A 26,016-nucleotide genomic window follows, 5' to 3' on the forward strand; every position below is an offset into this window, starting at 1 on the left:
ATTCCGATTGCCTAGGCTGGAGTGTAGTAGCGTGATCTCGGCTCACTGCAACCTCCACCTCCCGGGTTCAAGCGATTCTCTTGCCTCAGCCTCCCTAGTAGCTGGGACCACAGGCACACACCACCACGCCCAGCTAATTTTTGTGTTTTTAGTGGAGTGGAGATGGGGTTTCACCTTGTTGGCCAGGATGGTCTCGATCTCTTGACCTCGTGATCTGCCTGCCTTGGCCTCCCAAAGTGCTGGGATTACAGGCATGAGCCACCGTGCCCGGCCTTTTTTTTTTTTTTTTTTTTTTTTTTTGGAGACGAAGTCTCGCTCTTGTCGCCCAGGCTGGAGTGCAATGGCGCGATCTCAGCTCACTGCAACCTCCGCCTCCCAGGGTCAAGTGATCTCCTGCCTCGGCCTCCCTAGTAGCTGGGATTATAGGCACCTGCCATCATGCCCGGCTAATTTTTGTATTTTTAATAGATAAGGGGTTTCACTGTGTTGGCTAGGCTGGTCTCAAAACTCCTGACCTGAGGCGTGAGCCATTGCACCCGGCCAATTTTTTTGTATTTTTAATGGAGATGGGGGTTTTGCCATGTTGGCCAGGTCTCGAACTCCTGCACTCAAGCAGTCCACCTGCCTCAGCCAACCAAAGTGCTAGGATTACAAGTGTGAGGCACTGCACCCGGCCTCCAGTCTTTTTTTTCTTATGTGTAGACTTTACCTAGTTGTAAGCAGACATTTCAGAACCAATGTCTTTGCCTAAGGGAACATAAATTTGGATGTATTAAAGGGCTAAGTTTAAAAAAAAATTATACGCTAGATGTTAATTACTAGAATTCTTTCTCATGTGCTGAATACAATATTGTATTGCATTGTAAATACAGAAAGGTACTGCCAATTGAGTTATCAGGGTTGTCGTTTATTAGAAATGCAATAGTAAAATTGTAAAATAAGGCTGGGCATGGTGGCTCATGCCTGTAATCTTTCCTGCCTGGCACTTTCGGAGGCCAAGGCAGGAGGATTGCTTGAGCTCAGGAGTTGGAGACCAGCCTGAGCAACATGGCGAGATCTTGTCTCTGCTAAAAAAAAAAAAAAAAAAAAAATTAACCGGGCATGGTGGTGTACGCTTGTAGTACAAGCTGCTTAGGAGGCTGAGGTGGAACAATTGCTTGAGCCTAGGAGATTGAGGCTGCAGTGAGCTTGATCCACTGCATTCCAGCCTGCGTGACAGAGTGAGACCTTGTCTCCAAAAAAAAAAAAAAAATTGTAAAATACCATAATTCTGAAATGGGTCCTTCATGTCACCCTCGCCTTTGAGCGTCCTAGTGGTGGAAGCCAGGAATTTCTGAAAGTGACTTTTTTTTTAAACATGAACTGCAGAATGAAAGTGACTCTTATCGGGGATCTCCAAGTAGCCTCTCCAAGATGACTAAAACACCCAGTCATGTTAGTTACATTAAAGAAAAAGTTAGGCACGCTCATGTACACACATGTACATATGAACTGCAATAATGCCAACATAACTTGACCAGAAGTCTATTAAAGTCCTTTCAGTTACAGAATACCATTTTGTGTCTATGATGATCACAAAATTGGCTTAGGCTTTTAGTTTTTATCTTCACTTATACCCAGAAGCCATCTTATTTGTCACCTTTTTTATACCCTGTCCCAATGACTCATACATTCCCTTGGAGGCTGAGAACTGCCTTCTTTGGTTGGAAATTATTGAAATGAATGGGAAAAGCAGGTAGAGAATACTTGTAAAAGAATTAGGATATAGTTGAAAGGATTTGGAGTTAGGAAGCCCGTGCTTGAACCTGGACCCATCCTCCTAGAGCTGTGTATTAGGGACAATAAATCCTGCTCAGCCTGAGAGGGTGGCTGTGAGGAGAGGATGAAACATTTTAGGAGAGCGTACTTTATCAATTCCAAAGCCCAGTATATGTCTTCATCCTCAAGCTGAGCTGGAAAGGTACTCTTAATAGAGCGCTGTACATGAAACCACAGTAAAGCTCTTAAACAAAACAGCCTGATTGTGACCCTGTTTCTTTCTTCTTACTTCCAGTCTTCAGGCAGTGACAGTGGTGGGAGCAGCAGCAGCAGCAGCAGCAGCAGCAGCATCAACAGCCCGGACAGGGCCAGCGGGCCGGAAGGCAGCTTGAGCCAGACCATGGCCGGATCCAGCCCTAACACGCCTCAGCCCGTGCCCGAGCAGTCCGCGCTGTGCCAAGGCCTGTACTTCCACATCAACCAGACCCTGAGGGAGGCCCACTTCCACAGCCTACAGCACCGAGGGCGGCCTCTGACATGATGTGCCGGCAGTTTCTTGCCTTCTGTGAAGGGACAGCGCTGTGCAGATTTGATATTTCAACTTACAACTTGTTTTAAAAGAAAAATTGCACACAAAAAATGCCTGTTGGCTTTTCAGTCTATATTTGAAATAACAGGTTAACAGGCAGTTGTTTACTTGTGGTTTTGCTGCACTATTGCAATTTCAAAGGGGCTTTGAAGCAATTTTTTATAGGATTCTTTTGAGGGAGGGTATCAAATCTATGTCAAGGTAGTGGTTTGAGGAAAACTCATTCTGTGTTGAATCCATAGTATGTCCCATTCAGACTGATTTCCAAATCTGTCATCTAGAAACTCTACTTTATGTAAAGGGCCTTTTAAAAATGCGGGATCTTCAGTTTTTTTTATTCAATAAACTAGTAAAGAGTATCTAGTTTCCATGAAAAAACGTTAAGTTTTTTTCCAAAATATAGGAAGCTTGATTCAGTCTTGCACTGAAATTAACTGCCATACTACCTCTCAGTATGTAGATGTTCTATTGAAAGTACTCTCTCCTGTGTAACAGGAGAACAATCAGATCCAATTCAGACTGTCAGTGAAGCACCCTCCCTAATAATAGTCTCTACTCTTTGTTATATATTTGTACTTCCAGGGAGAATGTCTTTTGGATTCTTGTATATCGAGATAACTTCTGTGTCACTATTCCTCCACAGTCTGCACCTCAGACTTTAGTAGGAAACACGGCACAGTTCTGCAAGTGAAGTAATATGTAATGACTTTTTGTCCTACAAACTTGGTCAGTCAGCAGCTTACATGATCTCATTGACAATTCCACCTTGTAGTGTCAACAATTAAGGTGTTGTTGAACACTAATAAAATGTAAGCTACCTGAACTGATGTCTAAAGCAACAAGTATTGTGAAATTTTGGGACAAAGATTAACTTGATGCTTAAAGTAACCCCCAACAGTAACTAGGGGGCCACATTCCATCAGTGAAACTGGAAAGATTGGCTGAGAATCAGATGAGCAGTGGCACCTTTAGAAGAAATAATGTGGTAGTATTTATTTAGGGAGAGACAGATGTGTTGCCATGTTACTTAGTCATACTAGAGAGCCAGCCAAGTTTGAATAATGAAGGTGCAGACGTGTTGTCTTCTTCACTGACGAGCTGTCTGAACAAGGAGCCAGGAACTGTTGGGTCACCAGCTGTGGAGTGTGCCGGGGGGACAACCTGCCATTGGATGTAGAGAAAAGTGCCTTAGAGTTGACCTGGGCCCTCCTGCCCACTCACCCTCCACGCGACGCCACTCGGAGTCCACACAGCACACACAAGCGGAGCTGAGAAGCACGATGACTCTAGTCAGAGGACTTTGCTGTCAGTCCAGATTTGAAGAGGACACGGAACAGCATGAGCCTTTGTGACAAAACTAGAATTTGGAAATGAGGACTGTCTTGCGAAAAGGGTAGACACAGGCACCTCTCTCCACAGCCTGCTAACCTAATATGGGCAGAACTGAAAGATCACTGCAGTGGAAACTGTTCTGGAACAGGCTGCAACATAGCCCATGTTTAGGGACTGGATGGTTTTTCCAAGAGCTTTTTTTTCTTAACTACCATCTCCCAACTTTTAAAGCCAGATACTTGACAAGGATTTTAGATCTTAATGGGTTCCATGGTAAGGAATACGGAAAGGATACACTGCTAATATTGTGTCTAACAATAAAGCAAACAACTCGATGCTGTAAGAAGACAAGCTGTTTAAGCTTTCAAACACACGTGCACACAGCACAATTCAGAAATACCCAGGAGGATTCCTGCAGGCTTAACAGTTGGCATCGTACTGAAACGAAACGTGTATTAACAAGAAAATGTCAAACTTTTGGGGAAACAATTTTTCTGTTATTTCCCACCCAACGAAAAGGGAAGATAAAACCATCATCACCAGAACAAAACAGATTTTTTCCAAACAAGTTCACTGATTGACAGGGCCGGGTTGGCAGTTAACCCTTTCATCCTACTACATTCAAGAGATCATCTCCACCCTGTCCTGTATATTTCCTACATTTCTATTAAGAGGCTACTTGGTAGTGTCAGCAGGCATCTTTTACACCTTCTAGTAGCTCAAGCTAGTAAAACCTTGTACTTCTCTATTGCGCCGCCATTAAAAGCAGCATTAGTGCATTTTGTCACAGTTCTTTATCAGTTATTTAAAAGGGAGCTGATCATGGGTGGCTTAGTGGGAGGTGGGGACCCATCCACGGATGAGCCTCTTGCTCTTGGCACCAACCTGAGCTTTTGTTTCGATGTTTCTGGTTGATTTAGCCTTTCGAGTGCTTGTCATGCTCAGTGGGAGAAGTCCAAACCTCCAAAACAAGAGGAAAGAATTTAGTAGCACAAACAGGCAGCTCTGGGGCCCAGCAGAAGCCTCTTTTTTTTTGTTTTTTTTTTTTGAGACAGAGTCTCGTTCTGTCACCCAGGCTGGAGTGCAATGGCACAGTCTCAGCTCACTGCAAGCTCCGCCTCCCGGGTTCATGCCATTCTCCTGCCTCAGCCTCCTGAGTAGCTGAGACTATAGGCGCCTGCCACCAGGCCGGCTAATTTTTTGTATTTTTTTTAGTAGAGATGGGGTTTCACCGTGTTAACCAGGATGGTCTCAATCTCCTGACCTTGTGATCTGCCCGCCTCAGCCTCCCAAAGTGCCCGGCAGAAGCCTCTTGGCAGTCTTTACCTGATCTGACTGGATGCCAGTGGCAGGATGTTATGGGGTTCTTGGGAGTTGAACGTACTGCTCCGGGGGGCAAGCTGATTCTCTGTACCAGTCACCAATCCAAACAGAACCTGGCAGACAAGAGGTGGAGCTCAATAAAATGCAGAGGTTTCATTGTGCAGGTAAAAAAAGGCAAAAAAAGGTTAGTCACCCATCGCTATTGTATTTCTAACTGTCATTTTGGGGAATGTTCTGAGTGCCTTAATGCTTCACGATTACTTTTTATTACTGCCCACAGGTCAGAATCTGAAAGGCAGGGAGTTTTTATTCCTCTTTCTGAGGCCTGGATAAAACTGTAATAATCCTTATTTACAACTTAAGGGGCCAAATCTTGGTTGCCTCAGTGTGTGAGATTTTATCTAATCCTCTTTCAGTCTTTATAACTACACTCGGCTATTTGTGTCTTATCCCCCTCCCTATGCTGCCTCCTGGAGTATTATGTGCTTGAGCAGGTTAATTTTGTAATTTGAGCCTGTGTCACTTGGTTTGCACTGAGCATGTTTTTGATTTGACTCACAGAAGTTCGCTGCACCAGGCGATGAAGGTTGCTGTTGAGGTGTGGCGTGAAAACGTCCAGGTCAAATGGATCAATGAGGGCTTCCAGGTGGTCAGTCACTTTCTCAATTCTGAGAAAAGGATTAGGATCATTACTGTCCAAATTTTTTAGGATCAAAAACAATCTTAGGATATCCTACTGCTGTAGAAATCTTGGAGGTGGGTTTTATTCTACTTAGTTGCTGGCTTAGTACATTTGTCACTGATGATAGTGCTTAAGTCACCCTCAAGAGTTTCAACCTGACATGATGTCTAAGTGAAGTCCACCCTTTCCCCCTGTTCTGTCTATAAGGAGGGCACTAAGGGCTCCAATGATACTCAGCAGCTGCTAGGCTGACTCAGAAGAGAGAGGAATGAGAGTCCACCTATTTCACTTGACCATGGCATTTATCCAGCAGGCGGCCATTATTTAACTTGCTGGTAATATGAGCACTTACTGTTCAAAACAAACACAATGAATGTGCAGTATAACAGGCTGACTCTGGTGGCTTCCCAGGAAAGGGACTATTTGCTTTTGGAAGAGACCGCCTTGACATAGCTCCCTAGAGGATACGACACCTGGAGTCTGGCTTGCTCCGGCCACTCTTCACCTCGTCAGCCTTGGCTGTCAGAACAATGTTGAGGTAACGCAGATCATAAAGCAGCTGCAGCGCCCGGTTCTGGGTGACTGGAAATGCACCTTCTTTCTGCAAATGAATTCCCGGTCCCCACCCATGAAGAGAGAGGTCTTGTTATGTGAGCGTAATAAACAGCTTCATGTTTTGGTTGAGTTTCAGCTTGCTATTTCAGAAGCAGATGGTTTTAATACTCATATGGCCAGTTTAATCTCACAACAACAAATTATGTTAGAAACTTGATCTTAAAATTAAAAACCTAACAGCAGGGAAGAGACCTGGCCCTTAAAAAAGGCCTCAGATGCTGTAAATGGTTGTCCTAAAGGGGAAAAAAGGCTCCTTGCATGAAGGAGAAGTATTTTGAGGAAGCTCATTAGAAAAGACTTACTGAATTCTTTCCAAAATCAGGATTTGTTCCTTCTTGGGTTTTTTTTTTTTTTTTTTTTTTTTGAGATGGAGTCTCGCCTTGTTGCCCAGGCTGGAGTGCAGTGGCACAATCTGGGCTCACTGCAACCTCCACCTCCCAGGTTCAAGCGATGTCTCCTGCCTCACCCTCCTGAGTAGCAGGGACTACAGATGTATGCCACCACATCCAGCTAATTTTTGTATTTTTAGTAGAGATGAGGTTTCACCATGTTGGCCAGGCTGGTCTCGAACTCCTGGCCTCAAGTGATCCGCCCGCCTTGGCCTCCCAAAGTACTGGGATTACAGGTGTCAGCCATCACACCTGACCATGTTCCTTCTTAAAAAATGTTACTGGCCAGGCGCTATGGCTCCTGCCCATAGTCCCAGCACTTTGGGAGGCCAAAACAAGCAATTTGCTCGAACCCAGGAGTTTGAGACCAGCCTGGGCAAAATCGCAAAACCTGTCTCTACGAAAAATAACAAAAATTAGGTGTGCTGGCACATGCCTTGTGGTCCCAACTATTCGGGAGGCTGAGGTGGGAGAATCTCCTGAGCCTGGGAGGTTGAGGTTGCAGTGAGCCGAGATGGTGCCACTGCACTCCAGCCTGGGTGACAGAGTGAGACTCTGTCTCAAAAAAAAAAAAAGTTACTAATGAAATGGGATCATACACCAAGGGCAGAATGCTTCCTAGACAGTGAAAGCAGTGTGAAGGGTTGGGAGACGAGAACTCCCCGTAAATAAGCACCTCTGTGTGTCACACTGTGTGGCAGGCAACTGTTCTCTAACTCCCCACAGTCACTCCTGAGGTAGGTGTGCTGTGGCTGGGGCAGGGGGCTGTCTGCCTTTTACAAGTGAGGAAACTACTGAGCGGTTTATCTACAGGATCACATTTGGTCCTGAGGAAACAGAGGTTAATGATTTGCCGGGAGCCCCCAGTGAACAAGTGGCAGTACTGAGGTTGGAAGCCAGGTCTTTTATTTTGAAGCACTGATCCTTTTCATTGTTTTTTGATTTTTTTGTTTTGTCTTTTTAAGAGACAGGGTCTTACTTTGTCGCCCAGGCTGGAGTGCAGTGGTGAGATCATAGCTGCTCACTGCAGCCGCGAACTTCCAAGCTGAAGCCATCCTCCCACCTCAGCCTCCCAAAGTTCTGGGTCTTGGTGTTTCCATCTGTGCTGAGCTGCCTTCTCAGCGAAGATCTGCTCGACCCTTTAGAATGAGTGTAAGTAAACTCACAGCGCTGGGTGCTACGCCTAAGATAGAGCATTTTTACAGGACCCGATGCCTGGGCTGGGTGATCCTTAACAGTTTGAGTCTTTGATGTGAACTGCTCAAACCCAAGACAAAGCTAAGGTTTTCTTTTGTTTAATTTGTGTTTTTAATGGGCAAACATTCAGACACCTACCTTAATCTGTTTTTCTTCGGAAAGTTTCTCGTAGGCAGTTACTACTTGAACCATACAGCTTTTCAGCATCTCCTGTAATGTCACCTTTGGCAAGGCATGGCCTCCAACCCGATTAATTTCCTGGCATAAACTAAACAGGAAGGACTGTACATACCAGGACGGCTAAAAGAAAAAAGAAATGTCACATTGCCAACTTGCACCAATTAAATGACACACAGTGAAAGTGAATCCACTTAATCTTACAAGGCCTATGTGCCAGGACTTTGACCCCTCTCGGCAACGCTTCTTACAGGCAGACTGTTCAGCAGACACAAGGCCCCTGGTTAAGTGCAATTTGCTGTTACTGCCTCCATGGTCTGAGGCTGATCTAGAAGAGGTGCCTGTGTTTTATGCTGCTGATTTCATGGCAAGTAAGTGGTTCCCTAATTAGCACAGAGCCTATGCTACAAAAGGAAAGAATGGTTAACTGACTTCTTGAACAGTCTGCCATTTACTTAGCCCTACATCTACTACGCCCCCACAGTAGAAAGTTACAGATGTTACTTTCAGCTATTCCTCACAAGTTGTATGTTGAATGATTTTCTAAAACCTTTCTTCTTCCACGGAGCAGTTTATTCCCTTTTTCAGCCCATGATCCCTGCCCACCTGTGCAGGGAGTCGGATCTTGGATGTGACACTGCTGCCAGACTCTGCCTCCTCCTGAATTTCTAGCTCATCCCAGCTGGTGGCTGTGGCCAGAACTGAGCCAGCATCATCTAGAAGTAATGACTGGGTGAATCCATGAATCAAAACCTGGTAATAAAAGGCAAATATCCATACAAGCCACTCAGATCCTCTGTAGAGTTTCTTTAAAACAATCTGTGTAATCCTGAGAACAGCTCAAGATGCTGAAGCTGTAGGTACAGTGATGGTATCAGTCCTCTTTTGGCTAATTATCAATGATATCAGCCATGGGAATTTTGTTGCTAACTACCCTGTAAATGTCAAATGCCACTTCTTTTTTTTGAGACAGGGTCTTGCTCTTATCCCAGGCTGATTGCAGTGGCGCAATCACAGCTCACTGCAGCCTCGACCTCCTAGGCTCAGGCAATGCTCCTGCCTCAGCTTCCCAAGTAACTGGGACTACAGGTGTGCACCACCACATCCGAATAATTTCTGTACTTTTTGTAGATAGGGGGTTTCATCATGTTGCCCAGGCTGGTCTTGAATTCCTGGGTTCACACAATCCACCCATCTCAGCCTCCCAAAGTGCTAGGATTACAGGCATGAGCCGCCATGTCTAGCCCAAATACCACCTCTTAGGGTACAAGTGGAGCCTACTGGGAATATGATATTTAGGTTAAAGAGAGGAAAGCCAGGCAGAAAGTCTTTCATTCTCATCTGATGCAAGGAAAAAATGCAGCTTTTCTGTCTACAGAATCTAAGCTAAAAATGAATGAAAAAGTTTTTTTTGAGACGGAGTCTCGCCCTGTTGCCCAGGCTGGAGTGCAGTGGCATGATCTCGGCTCACTGCAAGCTCCGCCTCCCGGGTTCATGCCATTCTCCTGCCTTAGCCTTCCGAGTAGCTGGGACTACAGGCGCCCACCACCATGCCCGGCTACTTTTTTGTATTTTTTTAGTAGAGACAGGGTTTCGCCGTGTTAGCCAGGATGGTCTCCATTTCCTGACCTCACGATCCGCCCGTCTCAGCCTCCCAAAGTGCTGGGATTACAGGCATGAGCTACCGCGCCCGGCCAAAAAAGTTTTTACTGAACTTTCTGGCAGAGATAAAGTTAACTGTATGAAATCAGAATTGTTTTGCCTTTACTACTGAAGGAACTGATTGAGGTTGGCAAGACTGGAATATGACAGAAGTGAGACAAGACAGGGGGAAGAAGTTACATCACTCACTTTCACAACTGCACTGCTCCAGACCCGGTAGCCCATCACGCTCTGCTGAAGGAGTACTTCTTTAACCTCTTGCCACTTGGCCTGTGTAGGAATGATTTCCTGAATTTTCACCTTTCCCTGTTTTCTCAGAGCCCTAAACTCCCTTGCTGGTTTCTCTGAGCTGTCTGATTTTCCCAGGATACACTGCTTCAGATGGGGGCACAGCTCTCCCAGGGACTGGCAGAGTCTGGCCATGAAAAGAACTGAGTGCAGCTTGGCACTGTTGAGGGCATCCTGTTGCCCTTGCACACCTTCTTCAATGCTCTGTAGCTCTGCCCGGATGCAGTTGACGATGTGCTTGATGCATGCCACGGACTGAGTCCGCAGCATCTCCTGCACAGTCCCCGCATCTGCGTATCTGTCAAAGGCAGAACTCTTGGCCTGTGTGGGAGAAACGTCCTTGGGCAGTGACGAGTCATCAGAGGGGAGGTAAGCCAGGAGGTCATCCAGTTTAACCTTCAGCTTAGAATCCAGGGCAGAACAGAAGTTCTGTACACAAGGGCTGATGGCTTGTGCTTTCATGGAGAGGCCGCTACTGGCAAACTGACCCCGGTTTGCCACGTTGACCCAGGCCGCATCGGAAGGCAGGTCATTAGGACTCTCAGACCAGAGGAAGAGCGACATGTTGTACTCAAAGTGGATGTGCTTGTTTGAAGGGGAGTTGCTGGTGCTGCTTTCAAGTTCCTGCAAAGCTGAAACCAGGAGCTCCTTGGAGCTACTGGAGATGGAATCAAAGCCTTCTTTTGTCAGAGTCTAAAAGAGAATGAGAGAAGAGTTCTAATCACAGTTCCTTTAAGGACATTTCAAAACGAGTACCAAATGGTAATTTATCCTAGCATTCAGAAGGTTCACCATCTTCAGAAAGATGGCATGGTGTTGGCAGAGAATAAAGCCATTATTGATGAACATGGGCCCATTCTTGATCAAGTGACAGAGGCCTGGTGTATTTTCAGCTCTAGACTCTCGATCTGTTACTAAGCAGGAAAAGAATATACTTGGGAAGTGAAAGAAGTCTCCCAAGACAGTCAAAATACCACTAGGATTGGCCATAAAACAGGTAGACCATGTGACTGTCCAGCTCACCTGTAATCGGTCAAGAAACAGTTGCTGCATCATATCTTCCCAGAACAAGAGCGGCTTCTCCAGAAGCCGCCGACATAGCACATCCCAGCTGTGATTGGTGGACTCATTGGTAAGTAACTCCCACATGGCATCCCGGATTCCCGCGAGACCCTTCATGCTCTTCACGTACATGAGCAGGTTGGTGATCCCATTTTTAATGTCTTCATTACACCTGCAACAGAATCATGTTCTTTGGGCTCCATCAGAGGCATGGTGTTCACATCTTTATTAAGAAAAACATCAGAATCCCATTTGACAATCTCTTATCTGAGTTCCAATAGATAAATATCTATGTGTCTCAGTGTTGATAGATCAGTAGCAACACAGAGTGTTTTGGCTGGGTTGGGGCATGTAGTCTGTTGCCTGCACCAGGCCTACCCTTGCTTCCCCGAGGATATACGCAAGTCTGGACCCTGTGGAATGGCTTAAAAAAACAATGCATTAAGTAAAAACAGGAGTTGCAGAACTCTCACATAAAGAGAATTTAAAACTCCCACATAACCTTTTGAAAGACAAATTCCTTCTTGGTTCTCCCACAGCGGGTGCTGAATGACCTCAAAGGTGGCAATGGGTCACAGAGTGACTGGCTGATGGGCAGCACGCCATCCAGGACATGCTCTGTCACCCAGGCAGGAATGCCGTGGCACAGTCACTGCTCACTTCAGCCATCCAGGACAGGCTTTCTGCACATGCCTCACTGCATGGGTGGTTCCTGCCAGCTGCAGGGAAGCTCTTTCTGGCTACTTACATGTGGATCCATTTCTGCAGCGTGTCTTTCAGGTATTCCTGGCTGATGGGATGTGCAAGGGTTCGGAGTGTTGGCTGGAACTCGACGATGGATGCTGGCAGGTGTTTAAACCAGCTGCAGAGTTTCATCTCTTCCTGCAGGACACCAGTACCCTTTCCTAAAGAGAAGGCCAAGTAAGAAGCCATCTAGGCCACCCTTTGAAGTGCATATTAAAACAGGGAGTTAGGCCGGGCCAGCTTGGGCAACACAGTGAAACCTCACCTCTACAAAAAAGAAACAATTAGCCAGGCGTCATGGTGCACACCTGTAGTTGCAGCTACTTGGGAGGCTGAGGTAGGAGGATCACTTGAGCCCAGGAGGTCGAGGCTGCAGTGACCCATGATCATGCCACTACACTTCAGCCTGGGCAACAAGGTGAGACCCTGTCTCCAAAAAAATAAATAAATAAATAGATGGAATTTCACTTCAGCCTCAACCTCCTTGGCTCAAATGATCCTTCTGCCTCAGCCTCCCAAATAGCAGGGACCACAGGGGCATGCCACCACACACAGCAAATGTTTATCTTTTATAGAGATGGGGTCTCACTATGCTGCCCAGGCTGATCTCAAACTCATGGACTGCCTCAGCTTCCAAAGTGCTAGGATTATAGATGTGAGCCACAGCACTGGGCTATTTCAAAGTGAACCCATCATCAGCCACTTCAGACCAGCTCCATTTCTACTTTACTTGGTCACCTCCCTTCTCACGTCCTTACAGCCAATCTGTCACCAAATCCTCTCCTCCTAAACAGATGTCCGAGCATTGCAATTAGCTTCGTCTCTATTGTTCCTTTGTAACCCAAGCTCCCAGCGGCTGACACCTGGATCGTGGCAACAGCCTCCTAAGTGAGCTCTCGGCATCCATTCTAGCCCCAAGGGGATCTATTGCCACCTAAAAGCCAAATGCATTTATTTCATTTCAGTTGAGATAAATGCTACCAAATAAAAGTATAGGATGCACGGGCACATATAACAGAGGGTCCACACCAAGCCTGGAAGGTCCCAGGAGGCTTCCATTGTTCTTTGGATAAAGTCTAAATTCCCTAGCCTCGCTCACAAGGCTGGGCATTATCTGGCCCCTGGCCCCACCTCCAGTCTCTACTCAAGCAGCTCTCCCCCTCACCCAATGCCTCACCGGCTGTCTTACAGTTTCTCCTTGCCTCAGGATCTTTGCACATCCTCTTCCCTTTGCCTGAAAGCCTGTTCCTTGCCTTCTTCATCTAAGTGACTGCCACTCAACCTTCAGCTTTCAGGTTAAAGGCTTCTCCAGGGAAGCCTTCTCTGACCTTGGTGAGTTACTTCCATTCAATGTCCCCAAGGCAACTTGTACTTAGCCTTTCTAGCAATGACCAATATAGACACTAAATGGATATTCGCCTATTTGTGAGTCTGATACCTGCTTCTACCACTGAACTGCAGCCTCGATGAAGGAAGGGCCTCTATTTGTCCAGTTCACTGCCCCATCCCCAGAGCCCAGCATGGTGGCTGGCACACGGTAGATGCTGAGCAAATTATCAGTTGAGTGAACCAGAATTTAAAAAGCTTGGCTAAGAGCTCACCGGCAGGATGCTGGCCTGTGATGGTCTCCAGAGTAGAGAAGAGCAAACCACATGGCAGGGCTGGATCTGGCAGCAGTCCTTCTGGCAAAGTGTAGAAAAGGGCATGAGCTTGCTTCAGAGTGGTGGCCAGCAACTCCACTAATGAGCAAATCTGAGCCTTGATACCAGCACCTAAAAGAAGAAACCATCCTCTTTGAAACAATTACCTTTCCCAAGTGAAAGACAGAGGACGCTCTGGAGGCTTCAGTCTCCCGCAGCTACCCTTCTCCATCCCATGTTTAAGGACCAAATGTTGGCCAGAAGCCACACCCACCATGGTGTGGCTGGTTGAGAAGTTTCTGAATAGTTGCCTTTCTGGCTAGCAGGAAGTCTGTGAGGGCTTGGCGAGGAGAACTCTCTTCTAAGAGCATTATAGAGCACAGGGCCTCGGCCACAGCTTGGTCAGACACGGCTTGGCATTTGAGCAACATCTTGCTTTCATGCAGAATAGTTGACCTAGAAAAATGATGACAAAGGTCACCAGGGTATTTTTCACATCTTGGATAAAGAGCTTTGGTACATCAGGAAAGAAGACAAACACCATAAACCTGTAGTGAGAAGCTTGGCCACCACCAGAGCAGCTCTTTACACTGGATCCACTTACCGGAAGTGGCTGGCAGCTGCCACCTGCCGGATGAGTATAGGAAACCGGGAGAGGACGGGACTGTATCGGGAACTAGAAGAATCCAGCTGGAGCAGGCTGTGGAGGTGGCAGCAGAGCAGGTAGAGCTGTGTGGCGTGGAGACACTGAGAGGCTTCCATCGAGCTCCAGATCTTCTCCGGAATTTCTAAGAGTAGCTTGATCTGGGCAGCCATGCTGTAGAACTTCTCCTGGGATGGCTGCTGTGGCTGCAGGAGAAGGCACAGAACTAAACCAGAAGGACGAACAAAAGCAATCTCAGTGTTCTGTAGGCTTGGGAAGAAATCTGGGGGTATTTAAGGATACAAAGCTTCTATTAAGCTGGGTTCAGTGCAACTCAGCAAGTCATCAAAGCCCAGTGTAGAAGAGTTGCCGGAGTCAGGAGTGTTGTAAGATCCCCTGGTTTTTCCTACACACGCGTGCATTTTTGCTCAGCCCCACGGAGAGGCAAACTTTCATCTTACCATCTGGTTATCAGTGATCCTTTTGATGCTTCGATGGCATGAAGCCCTGTGGACTACTACTCATGTGAGCTTTCTCCATCCTTTCCTGATGTTCAGCCTTCCTACTTTTTCTTCTGTTTTTTTTGGGGGGGCACCGTGGTCTTCTTTGCTGACTGTTTGACTTCACCAAGGAAGGTACTGACTGCACCAAGCCACCATCTGGTTCAGTCTTTAGGCCTCTACTCATCTGAGTCTATCCTTACTTCAGGATTTTCTCTCCCTCAAACATCTCCCTCATGAACAGCGTATTAGTCCATTCTCACACTGCTATAAAGAAATACCCAAGGCAGGGCGCGATGGCTCACGCCTGTAATCCCAGCACTTTGGGAGGCCGAGGTGGGCAGATCACTTGAGGTTAGGAGTTCGAGACCAGCCTGGCCAACATGGTGAAGCCCTGTCTCCACTAAAAATAAAAAAATTAGCTGGGCATAGTGGTGCACGCCTGTAATCCCAGCTACTCGGGAAGCTGAGGCAGAAGAATTGCTTGAACCTTGGAGGCAGAGGCTGCAGTTGAGCCGAGAATGCGCAACTGCACCCCAGCCTGAGCAACAGAGCGAGACTTTGTCAAAAAAAAAAAAAAAAAAAAAAAAGGAAGGAAGGAAGGATCCAAGACTGGGTAATTTATAAAGAAAAGGAGTTTAATTGGCCCTCAGTTCCACAGGCTGTATGGGAAGCATGGCTAGGGAGGCCTCAGGGAAACTTATGATCATGGCAGAAGGGAAAGCAGGCACGTCTTACATGGCCAAAGCAGGAAGAAGGTGGAGGGACATGCCATACACTTTCAAACAACCAGATCTCATGAGAACTCATGAGAACAAGACCAAAGAGGGAAATCCCTCCCCATGATCCAATCACCTCCCACCAGGCCCCACCTCCAACACTGGGGATTATAATTCAACACAAGATGTGGGTGAGACACAAATCCAAACCACAGCAAATGGATTAGTGCCTCATAAAAGGGCTGGAGGCAACTTTTAGGTTGTTCTACCTTCCCCCACGTGAGGATGTAGCAAGAAGGCCCTCACCAGACATCAAAGGCCAGTGCCTTGATCTTGGACTTCCCAGACCCAGAACTGCGAAAAATACACTTGTATTATAAATTGCCCAATCTCAGGTATTTTGTTACAGCAGCACAAATGGACTAAGAAACCTAAATTCCAAATCTCATCATGCCCTTAAGGTCCCTCCTTACTAAAAACAACCCAAGCCTAAACTGACTTCCTTCAGAACTCCTAGGGTAAATATACACAATTATTTTGGGAATCAAACGTCTCAGGTTCCAGTGATTCTCCTGCCTCAGTCTCCTGAGTAGCTAGGATTACAGGTGCATGTCACCATGCCTGGCTAATTTTTGTATTTTTAGTACAGACAGGGTTTTACCATGTTGGCCAGGCTGGTCTCGAACTCCTGACCTCAAGTGATCCACCACCTCAGCCTCCTAAAGTGTTGGGATTACAGGCGTGAACCACCACACCCAGCCTTTTTTTTTTTTTTGAGACAGCATCTCACTTTGTTGCCCAGGCTGGAGTGCAGTGGTGCGATCATGGCTCACCACAGCCTTGACCTCTTGGGCTCAAGAGATCTTCCCACTTCAGCCTCCCAAGTAGCTGGGACCACAGGCATGTGCCACCATGCCCGCTCATTTTTTGGTATTTTTTGTAGAGATGGGGTTTCACCATGTTGCCCAGGCTGGTTTCAAACTCCTGTGATCAAGCGATCCACCTGCCTTGGCCTCCCAAAGTGCTGGCATGAGCCACAGTGCCTGACCTGTTGTTCTAAATTTTTTTACATTTTTTTCTTGCCAAGTTTCCGTGGATTTATTTCCTCGACCAGATTGTAAGCTCCTTCAGAGCAGGAATTGGAGGACTTCTGTTTCTTTGTAACGTGAACGAAGAAGACACTCAAATTTTTGTGGGGTTGACCGAGAATAAACCAGATATAACAACTATGAAAATCAATACATTTCTAAAATCAGGCATAATTCAAGTTAGCGTTTTAATAAACCCTGAAGCATGACTCAGTTACAGCAAAGGCTGGCCACCTAAGGGGACACGTGTACTAAATGTTAGCTTTGGGATGAGGTCACTCATTTCAAAATTCTGTGAAGTTATTTGCAACTTCCTATAGTTCTATTGTGTCAGTCCAGTCTACTGAGCAGGATTTCTGTAAAGCTCAAGTAGCATGAAAAAGTTCCAAATTGGAGTTAAGACTGTACTTTTCAGTTTCTTCTTCTATGTCCCAGTAAGTTCTCCCAGGCTGTTAAAAACAATTCCCTGTTTACCTTTTTCACCCTCCATGTCCTTTCACTTCGTTCATTGCTAGGTCTATATTCTTTAAGGGGCCAGGTGCGGTGGCTCTCGCGCCTGTAATCCTAGCACTTTGGGAGGCCAAGGCAGGCGGATCACATGAGGTCAGGTGCTGGAGACCAGCCTGGCCAACATGGTGAAACCCTGTGTCTATTGAAAGTACAAAAATTGGGCGTGGTGGCAGGTGCCTGTAATCCCAGCTACGCGGGTGGCTGAGGCAGGAGAACCGCTTGAACTCAGGAGGAGGAAGTTGCAGACCTGAGATTGCGCCACTGCACTCCAGCCTGGGCGACAGAGCGAGACCCTGTCTCAAAAAATAAATAAATAAATAAATAAAAATTCTTTAGGAACGCAAGCTGCAGCTCCAATATGAGGATGTGTTTGTTTACCTCCCATCCTTCCTCATCGTGTCTAATCAATAGCGTTTGTGGGGAAGAACACGGGATAAGGATAACGTGAATGAAAAAAGCCTTAGTTCTTAAAGTGAAAATGTTCAGCTATTAAAAGGTAAGGGCTTGGCCGGGTGTGGTGGCTCATGACTGAAATGCCAGCACTTTGGGAGACCCTGTCACATACATACATAAAGGTAAGGGCTTGACGGCTGTACTACCCTCAACAACTCCCATAGGGTAGAACAGCTATTTGGGATTGTGGAAGTTATTCTTGGGGAGGGATAAGGGGAAGGTTGGGATGAGGAAGAAATGACTTGGAGGGCAGGTGTCAACATAGGGGAGAAATCTGAGGAAAAACAATGTCAGGACATGTTATATAGGAGAGCGTTGAACTGTCAAGACAGAGACCCCTGGCGTTTTCCGCTAAAATTGAAAGGAGCCCACTGAGGTGTAGGAATCAAGGCCCGAAGTCGGGGGAAAGTGCCTGAAGAAACTGTTGAACGGCATTTCCAGAACGGATCAGCAGCCGCGTCTGTGCAAGGAAGGCTGGCATTGTCCCCTGAGGGGGGCCCAAAGGGTGAGGGGCGGGTAGGCTCCTGGCTAAGGAAGGTGAGGACTCGCGGGGTCCGGGACTGACCGGCGGGGGGCGGGGCTGACCTGCAAGGCCAGGGGCTCCGGGACCCGCCTGCGGGGCCGCAGGGTGGGGGCATGGGGACTGACCTGCGGGGCCCGCGGTGGCCGGGGCGCGGCCGAGCCGGCCTGGCGGAGGCGGGCGCAGTACTGGTCGGTGGCCTTCACGGCGTCCACTAGCCCCACGGCGCAGCGGCGCATCTGGCCGATGGTGTCGGCCGCCTCGATCAGGTCGCGGTACCGTTCGCCCACCATCTGCCGCAGCTCCTCCTTCTTGTGCTCGATCTCAGCCCGAACCTGGCGCTCCAGCCCGCGGATCTCCTCCGCTCCATGCGTCTCGAAAAGAGCCGCAGGGTCGCGCAGATCCAGCCGCTTCAGCGAGGGTGAGGTTGCCGCGGTGGCCATGGTGCACTCATCAGGCCCCGGCGAGCCACCTACGCCCTTTTAGTCCCGCCCCCACCGCCATCTTGGTTGGGGGCGGAAGCGCTTCCGCCCCGCTGGGGGCCATGTTTGTTTCCAGAGGGGGCGGGGCGAGAGCGAGGGGCGGGAGCGGGGGGGGGCGGGCCTGCGCGGGGTTTTCTTAAGGGAAGCGGGCTAGGAAGTGAGGTCGCCAGACAGGTGAGGTCGCCAGGTGGGTTGCGAGACTGTGGTTGAAGTCTTCCCTTTCCCTTAGGCGCAGAGCTTCTCTGTGGAGTTAGGGGTCGGTATGGGGCCCCGCGGACTGACCGCGTTGGCGCAGCCGCCGCTCTCCGCGCGCCTGGCGCCCGCGAGCCGACTCGGGCGCGCTCGCCGCCGCTGGGTCTCGGATCGTACCCCGCGTGCAGTTTTACGAAGAGGGACATCCGCGCCCCTCACTGTTCCCCGGGAAGAGCTACCTCGCCGCCCCTGAAGGGGTTCTGAGCGCTTGTTTGGCGTCTGCTTTTCCTCTGCTGTTGATTCGTGTTGGGAGTTTTCCATTTCGTTTAAAACCGACATTTAGCCCCTGAAGACGTTTTCCCTGCGAGAGCCTGACCTCGGTGGCCACGGGGGAGGAGGGCGGCGGGCTGGGCGGGAGAGGCTGGGACGCCCCGGGGAACGCAGCGCCAGACGGGTGGGCGCTCCTCACGTGGCCCAGGAATAGTAGAATCTGGAGATTGTGGCTTGTTTCTGGTAAGTCCCAGACCCTTCTTTTTTTTTTAATTTCTTTTGGAAGATTTCACCCACACCAATGTCGACAAAATGATGCAATGTGCGCAGCGGCCAGGCTGAGCCCCCAGCAACTCAGGGCCTACGGTGCATCCCTGCTCGTTCCCTGTCCCACCCGCCACCTCTGGACACACAGAATTTCAATCTGCAAATAAATGGTGCATTTATAATATTCGAGTTTACCCCGCAAGAGCCTTGCGGCGTAGGGAGTATCATTCTCACTTTACAGATGGGGAAACGGGGGCCCGGAGAGGCAAAGGGTTTTTTACTCAGTAAAAGTGCAGTTTTCAAAGCCTGTCCACGAGATTATCTCATTTTCTGGGCACATCCGCCATGCCAGGTAGGTAGGAGTAATATTCCTAGTCTATTTATGAGGAAAAAAAAAACCAGAAAAGCTTATTTACCTGCCCAAATTACACAGCTGATAGGTGACCCAGTGAGCATTTGGACGTCGATTTTTAAATTCCTGGCTCGCGCTCTTTTCTACATTTTCACATAATTTCCCGCAGAGCACCCTCTGTTGGCGGGCCTGCAATTTGCAGTCTGTAATCGCATTCTGCAAGGGACACTTACTGGTATTCGGCTGATAAGCATCCGCAATATCTCCTTTCTGTGATTGGGGAATTCATCGCTATCTAGCAAGATCTTTTTTCTGGCACCCTTTATAGCTACGGTGCCAGCCTGCGGCCTGGGACTGGCATATCAGGCACAAGTGCCTAGGACTTGGGTGAAGAGTTAGTGATGTTAAAAAGCAGGCTGTAATCCTAGCACTTTGGGAGCCCAAGGCGTGTGGATCCCTTGAGCCCAGGAGTTCAAGACCAGCCTGGGCAACATGGCCAAACCCCGTCTCTACAAAAAATACAAAAAAAGGGCCGCGCGCCGAATGGCTCATGCCTGTAATCCCAGCACTTAGGGAGGCCAAGGCAGGCGGATCACATGAGGTCAGGAGTTCGAGACCAGCCTGGCCAACATGGTGAAACCCTGTCTCTACTAAAAATACAAAATTAGCTGGGCGTGGTGGCGCACACCTGTAATCCCAGCTGCTCAGGAGGCTGAGGCAGGAGAATCACTTGAACCTGGGAGACGGAGGTTGCAGTGAGCCGAGATTGAGCCACTGCACTCCAGCCTGAGCAACAGAGTAAGAGTCCGTCTCAAAACAACAACAACAACAACAACAAAAAAAAAAACGAAATAAAGAAAATTAGCCGGGAGTAGTGGTGTGGGCTTTTAGGCCTGTAGTCCCAGCCACTTGGCAAGAGGCAAGTGAGGCAAGAGGATCACTTGAGCCTCTGGAAGTCGAGACTGCGTCAGTGAGCCGTGATTGTGCCACTGCATTCCAGCCTAGGCAACAGAACGAGACCCTGTCTCAAAAAAAAAAAAAAAAAAAAAAGTCGATGACAGGGGTGATTGCATTTTGTTGGTGGCACAGGTATCACCGGCAACATCCACTCCCTAAGGACAGCAAGGGCAGTGAATCCAGCTGCAGCTCCCAGCTGCTAATGCTGGCGGTGGTGCTGGTGGCAGCCGTGGGCACCCACAATGACGTCCTTGGCAGAATCACCCTGTGGTGTGCTCATCTGGGTTCTAAATGTTCTGTTTCCCTTCCTTCCTTCCTTCCTGTCCCCTGAGCCTGCCTCCCCATGTTTCCCAGAGATTCTATGAACTGTCCAATGTCTTACTGATCCACTTTGTTTCTTTGAAAATCAAAATCGGTTTCCCTGGTTTGCCCTAGCCCTAACTGATACACACTGCACTGAGGTTGCAGCTCCGCGAGAGTTTGGTTGAAGCCTTTCTTACAGCAAGGGAGAAATGTCAACATATCAGGGATAGTGTGGGGGCCCGGGGCTTTGTATGGGATGGCTCTTGTGCTTGTGCACAATACCTGTAAGCTCAGTAGGGAGAAGACAAACTGGCCAGCTGTCAACACTGCAGTGTGTGTGTGTGTGTGTGTGTGTGTGTGTGTGTGTGTGTGTTTTGAGACAGGGTCTCACTGTTGCCCAGGCTGGAGTGCAGGGGTGCAATCACGGCTCACTGAAGCCTCCACCTCTTGGGCTCAAGCGATCCTCCCACCTCTGCCTCCCTAGTAGCTGGGATTACAGGTGTGCACCACCATGCCCGGCTAATTTTTAAATTTTTGTGTAAAGACAGGGCCTCACTCTGTTGCCCAGGCTGGTCTTGAACTCCTGGGCTCAAGGGATCCTCCCGCCTCAGCCTCCCAAAGCGCTGGGGTTACAGGTGTGAGCCACCGCACTCAGTCCAGAGTGTGGTTTGAAATCAGGGTGTTCCCTGCCTTTCCTCTGTATTTCCCTGGCCAAGTTCATCTGACTGGCCTGAAGATGCCACTGTTGTTCCTCTGCCTGCAGAACTGAGCACTGACAGAAGCCATCACCTGACTGCCTGGTCACTGGAAAAGCTCCTGGCCCTGGAGGAAATGTGTCTTTAACTCTTTCCTCTCCGTGGTTCCTTTCCTGTCCTCTGCCTCCCAGGACAGCACCACCCCCTTCCTCTGCCTTCTGCATGTCAGCTGGGACCATCAAAACCACGGAACGGGGGCAAAGAACTCAGCTTCCACAGCCGGACCAGGCACTGTGCTGGGGACAGCCAGACAGAGATGAGAACTTAGAGCCTTTTTTTCTCAAGGTATTAGGAGGTACCTGAGTGAAAGAGGCACCTTTTCGCCTTATTGCCATAGTTTAGTTCTGGTTTAGGGATGAGTTCATGTGTGTTGTGTGATAACCTTTAGCGTCAAGCAACCTGCCTGAGTTCACACAGGTGCCTGTCTTCAGATCCCCTAGCTCTAGAAGTCCTTGATCTTTCTACATTGTGACATTATTAGCTTCAAAGAAAATTTCAGAATACCAAGAGACAGATGGCTCAAACAATTCTGAGCACCATTCGGGTGGTACCCACACTGCTTCCTGATCTCTGCCTAAGGGTGGGTCTCTGCAGTCAGTTTGGGCACCCAAGCTGGAATAGTGATCCAGTGATTTGGGGGCAGATGACACATGGGGTGGCCATGCCTGGTAGCCAAGCATGTGCATGCTGGAGGGCAGTCTTTCAACACAGTGGATGTATGCTGACATTTTAGTTTCTTCAGACCCATCGGCACACTCTTTTTTTTTTTTTTTTTTTTTTTTTTTTGAGACAGAGTCTCACTCTGTCACCTAGGCTGGAGAGCAGTGGCATGATCTCAGCTCACTGCAGCCTTTTCATCCCAGGCTCAAGCAATTCTCCTGCCTCAGTCTCCCGAGTAACTGGGACTACAGGCGCGCACTACCACACCTGGCTAACTTTTTGTATTTTTAGTAGAGACAGGGTTTCACCATTTTGGCCAGGCTAGTCTCAAACTCCTGACCTCAGGTGATCTGCCCGCCTCAACCTCCCAAAGTGTTGGTATTACAGGCATGAGCCATCGCGCCCAGTCCCGATTGGTATACTCTTATCTCATTCAGAACATTGAGCAGACAGATTTCTCCTGTTATTTATTTATTTATTTGAGACTGGAGTACAGTAGCATGATCACAGCTCACTGCAGCCTTGACCTCCTGGGCCCAAGTGGTCCTCCCACCTCAGCCTCTGGAGTAGCTGGGACCACAGGAATGCACTACTACATCCAGCTAATTTCTAAATTTTTTGTAGAGATGGGGGTCTCACTGTGTTGCCCAGGCTGGTCTTGAACTCCTGGCCTCAAGCCATCTTCCTGCCTCCGCCTCCCACAGTGCTGGGATTACAGGTGTGAGCCGCTGAACCCAGCTCTCTTTACTTTTTAATAGAAATATAGAAAGCAAGCCAGGATAATGCCCAAAGTGGAGAGTTTCAACATTGCAGATTTTGTAGACACCACATGTTCTTGCCTTATGCAATCTGTGATCTAGCATCTGGGAGCATGGGTCCCATAGATCTTGGCTGTCAAACCAAATGATTCAATAAATATTTGCAAAATATGCCAAGCGTATATGTTACATAATCACAGTGTCTACACAAAGGATGCATTGGAAAAGGCACAAGGGCCTTTCGCCCTCAGTTGTCTAATAATTGAAATAATAAAAGCAGTAAGACAATTCTCATCCATCTCATCTCACATGCACTTCCACCCTTCTTCCAATACCCCCTCTTTGATGTAAGGTGGCTGCGTTTTTGGCATGTCCATATAGACTGTGAAGAGTGAACCTGCTGAATCTTGTACCTAGGCCCTGATGATGTTGGACGAAGGGGCATTCTCTGATAAACTTAGGAGGGAATAAAATCTGGGGATACCTGGAGAAGAGAAAATAAATGGGAGAGACAAAATTACCTAGGAAAATGAAAGTAAGAAATTTAACTCTAGCTAAGCTAGGAGAAATGGAAAGGGTGAAAGCGAGAAGGAAGAAGAAAGGAGAGGAAATTGGAAATTGATCACAAATTAACAGGGGAGGAAAGAAAGGGAAATTTGATGTAGTAAGGGATACACTGTCAATAAAAGTAACGTCCAGGGCAGGACAAGAGGTTGAATTCCACACTATTACTCAGTGGGATTCGGACATTTGGTGTTTGCTCTTGGCTGAGATGCCAATGGGATCAAGAGAGCCCTAATGTAGTTGTCTTGACATCTTATCTTTATGGCAGTGTTTATCAGCCTGTGTCTACTGGAGGTGACATTTGTGGTAGAAGGGGTGGTTATTTGACTTAACTGTTTGCAGATACCTGAGACTCTGCCTTCAACAAACAGCCAGGCAGGCATGTTTGCAGAAACTCCTACATTTGTTCCTCCTGTGCCTGTGCTCCTGCCTTGTACATCTGGCTGCCTCCTTAGAAACTCCACTTGGGGCCAGCAACGGTGGCTCATGCCTGTAATCCCAGCACTTTGGGAGGCCAAGGCCTCCCAAAGGATCTCCTGAGGCCAGGAGTTCGAGACCAGCCTGGCCAACGTAGTGAAACCCTGTGTCTACTAAAAAAACACAAAAATTAACCAGTCGTGGTGGTGGGCACCTGTAGTCCCAGCTACTCAGGAGGCTGAGGCAGGAGAATTGCTTGAACCTAGGAGGCAGAGGTTGCAGTGAGCCAAGATTGCACCATTGCACTCCAGCCTGGGAGACAGAGTGAGACTCTGTCTCCAAAAAAGAAAAGAAACTCCGCTTGGATGTCTAAGAGACATCTCAAATTTAGCACATCCAGAATAACAACTCTCTTCTTAGTGCCCCTCCTAGGCCCTCACTCCAAGTCATTCCTATCTCAAGAAATGGCACTGCCCAGCTATTCATGGCTCAGACTCAGAAAGTCTTCTGTCTCTCCCTCACTCTCCATACCCAGTGCTTTCACAAGCCCTATAGGCTCTTCCTCCAAAACAGAGATGGATGAGCTTTTGCTATAAAGAGCCAGATAGTAAGTGGAGTTTGCAGACCCTGTGGTCTCTGTCTTTTTTTTTTGTGGAGGGGGGGGCAGTAAAGATGGGGTTTCACCGGCCGGGCGCGGTGGCTCACGCTTGTAATCCCAGCACTTTGGGAGGCCGAGGTGGGCGGATCACGAGGTCAGGAGATCGAGACCACGGTGAAACCCCGTCTCTATTAAAAATACAAAAAAATTAGCGGGGCATGGTGGCGGGCGCCTGTAGTCCCAGCTACTCAGAGAGGCTGAGGCAGGAGAATGGCGTGAACCCGGGAGGTGGAGGTTGCAGTGAGCCGAGATCATGCCACTGCACTCCAGCCTGGGCGACAGAGCGAGACTCCGTCTCAAAAAAAAAAAAAAAAAAAAAAGATGACCTCAAGTGATCCGCCCATCTCAGCCTCCCAAAGTGCTGGGATTACAGGCATGAACCACTGCACGCGGCCAACCTTGTGGTCTCTGTCAACACAATTTAGCAAGGCCGTTGTCGCCTCAAAGCAGCAACAGGCAACACATCAGCAGATGGGTGTGGCTGTGTCCAGCAAGACTTTACAGGCATCCCCCAGTATCCGAGGGGGATTGGATCCAGGACCCCTGCATATCTCCAAATTCGTGCATACTCAAGGCCTGCAGTCAGCCTTGTGAAACCTGTGAGTATGAAAAGTGGACCTTCCATATACACAGGTTTTGTATCCCACAAATTCTCTATTTCCAATCAGTGTTTGGTTGAAAAAAATCAGAAAAAAAGTGGACCCATGCGGTTTAAACGCATGTTGCTCAAAGGGCCAACTGTATTTAATAAAACAAGCAAGGCCCATTTTGGCTCTTGGACCATGGTTTGATGACCCTTGCTCTTTTTCCATTTCCACTGGTCCAGGTTAACAGTTTCTCATCCTTTCTTTCTTTACATTTTTTTTTTTTTTTTGAGATGGAGTCTCGCTCTGTCACCCAGGCTGGAGTGCCGTGGCGCAATCTGGGCTCACTGCAAGCTCCGCCTCCCGGGTTCACGCCATTCTCCTGCCTCAGCCTCTCCGAGTAGCTGGGACTACAGGCGCCCGCCACCACGCCCGGCTAATTTTTTGTATTTTTAGTAGAGATGGGGTTTCACCGTGGTCTCGACCTCCTGACCTCGTGATCCGCCCGCCTTGGCCTCCCAAAGTGCTGGGATTACAAGCGTGAGCCACCGCGCCCGGCCTTTTTTTTTTGAGACGTAGTCTTGCTCTGTCGCCCAGGCTGGAGTGCAGTGGCATGATCTCGGCTCACTGCAACCTCCACCTCCTGGGTTCAAGCGATTCTCGTGCCTCAGCCTCCCAAGTAGCTGGGATTACAGGCACGCACTACCACACCTGGCTAATTTCTGTATTTTTAGTAGAGATGGGGTTTCACCATGTTGGCCAGGCTGGCCTAGAATTCCTGGCCTCAAGTGATCCGCCTACCTCGGCTGCCCAAAGTGCTGGGGTTACAGGTGTGAGCTACCACGACCTTCCCTTCCCTTCCCTCCCCTCCCCTCCCCTCCTTTCCCTTCCCCTCCCCTCCTTTCC

The 26,016-nt window shown here is 48.4% G+C and overlaps 2 protein-coding genes across 5 annotated transcripts in view; one reads left to right on the plus strand and one right to left on the minus strand.

Annotated features, from left to right (window-relative positions):
• Positions 1-4,466, plus strand: part of FAM104A (family with sequence similarity 104 member A) — a 26,865-nt gene extending 22,399 nt beyond the window's left edge. For 2 of the 3 annotated variants that reach the window (XM_003279619.4, XM_003279618.4), the window contains one exon: positions 2,054-4,466. In XM_003279619.4, coding sequence (XP_003279667.1) covers positions 2,054-2,299 — 246 coding nt within the window. In that variant the 3' untranslated portion in view covers positions 2,300-4,466. The remainder of the gene's footprint in view (positions 1-2,053) is intronic. The other variant, XM_012502674.2, reaches the window with a different exon arrangement.
• Positions 3,315-18,938, minus strand: COG1 (component of oligomeric golgi complex 1). 2 transcript variants are annotated; one of them, XM_004090406.3, is made up of 14 exons: positions 18,020-18,938; positions 14,063-14,307; positions 13,733-13,914; positions 13,420-13,590; positions 11,823-11,979; positions 11,036-11,246; positions 9,914-10,705; positions 8,669-8,815; positions 8,024-8,185; positions 6,158-6,285; positions 5,562-5,670; positions 5,006-5,115; positions 4,565-4,640; positions 3,315-3,508 (listed from the first exon to the last, which is right to left on the minus strand). In XM_004090406.3, exons 1-14 carry the CDS (start codon positions 18,332-18,334, stop codon positions 3,371-3,373), a joined length of 2,943 nt encoding a protein of 980 aa, XP_004090454.2. In that variant the 5' UTR covers positions 18,335-18,938; the 3' UTR covers positions 3,315-3,370. The 2 variants fall into 2 exon arrangements, with proteins under 2 accessions (XP_004090454.2, XP_030683633.1); XM_030827773.1 differs by having other exon boundaries at positions 14,063-14,327; positions 18,020-18,351.
• Positions 18,939-26,016: the final 7,078 nt, after the last annotated feature.

Source organism: Nomascus leucogenys, chromosome 14, assembly GCF_006542625.1.
Source record: "Nomascus leucogenys isolate Asia chromosome 14, Asia_NLE_v1, whole genome shotgun sequence".
Lineage (NCBI taxonomy): Eukaryota > Metazoa > Chordata > Mammalia > Primates > Hylobatidae > Nomascus > Nomascus leucogenys.

Coding starts and splice junctions, on each gene's coding strand:
- COG1 (XM_004090406.3), bottom strand. CDS start 18,334: ATGGCCACCGCGGCAACCTCACCCTCGCTGAAGCGGCTGGATCTGCGC. Junction 6,286..8,023: donor CCGAAGAAAAACAGATTAAG/GTAGGTGTCTGA, acceptor ATTCATTTGCAG/AAAGAAGGTGCATTTCCAGT. Junction 5,671..6,157: donor CGGAGCAAGCCAGACTCCAG/GTGTCGTATCCT, acceptor TCCTTTTCTCAG/AATTGAGAAAGTGACTGACC.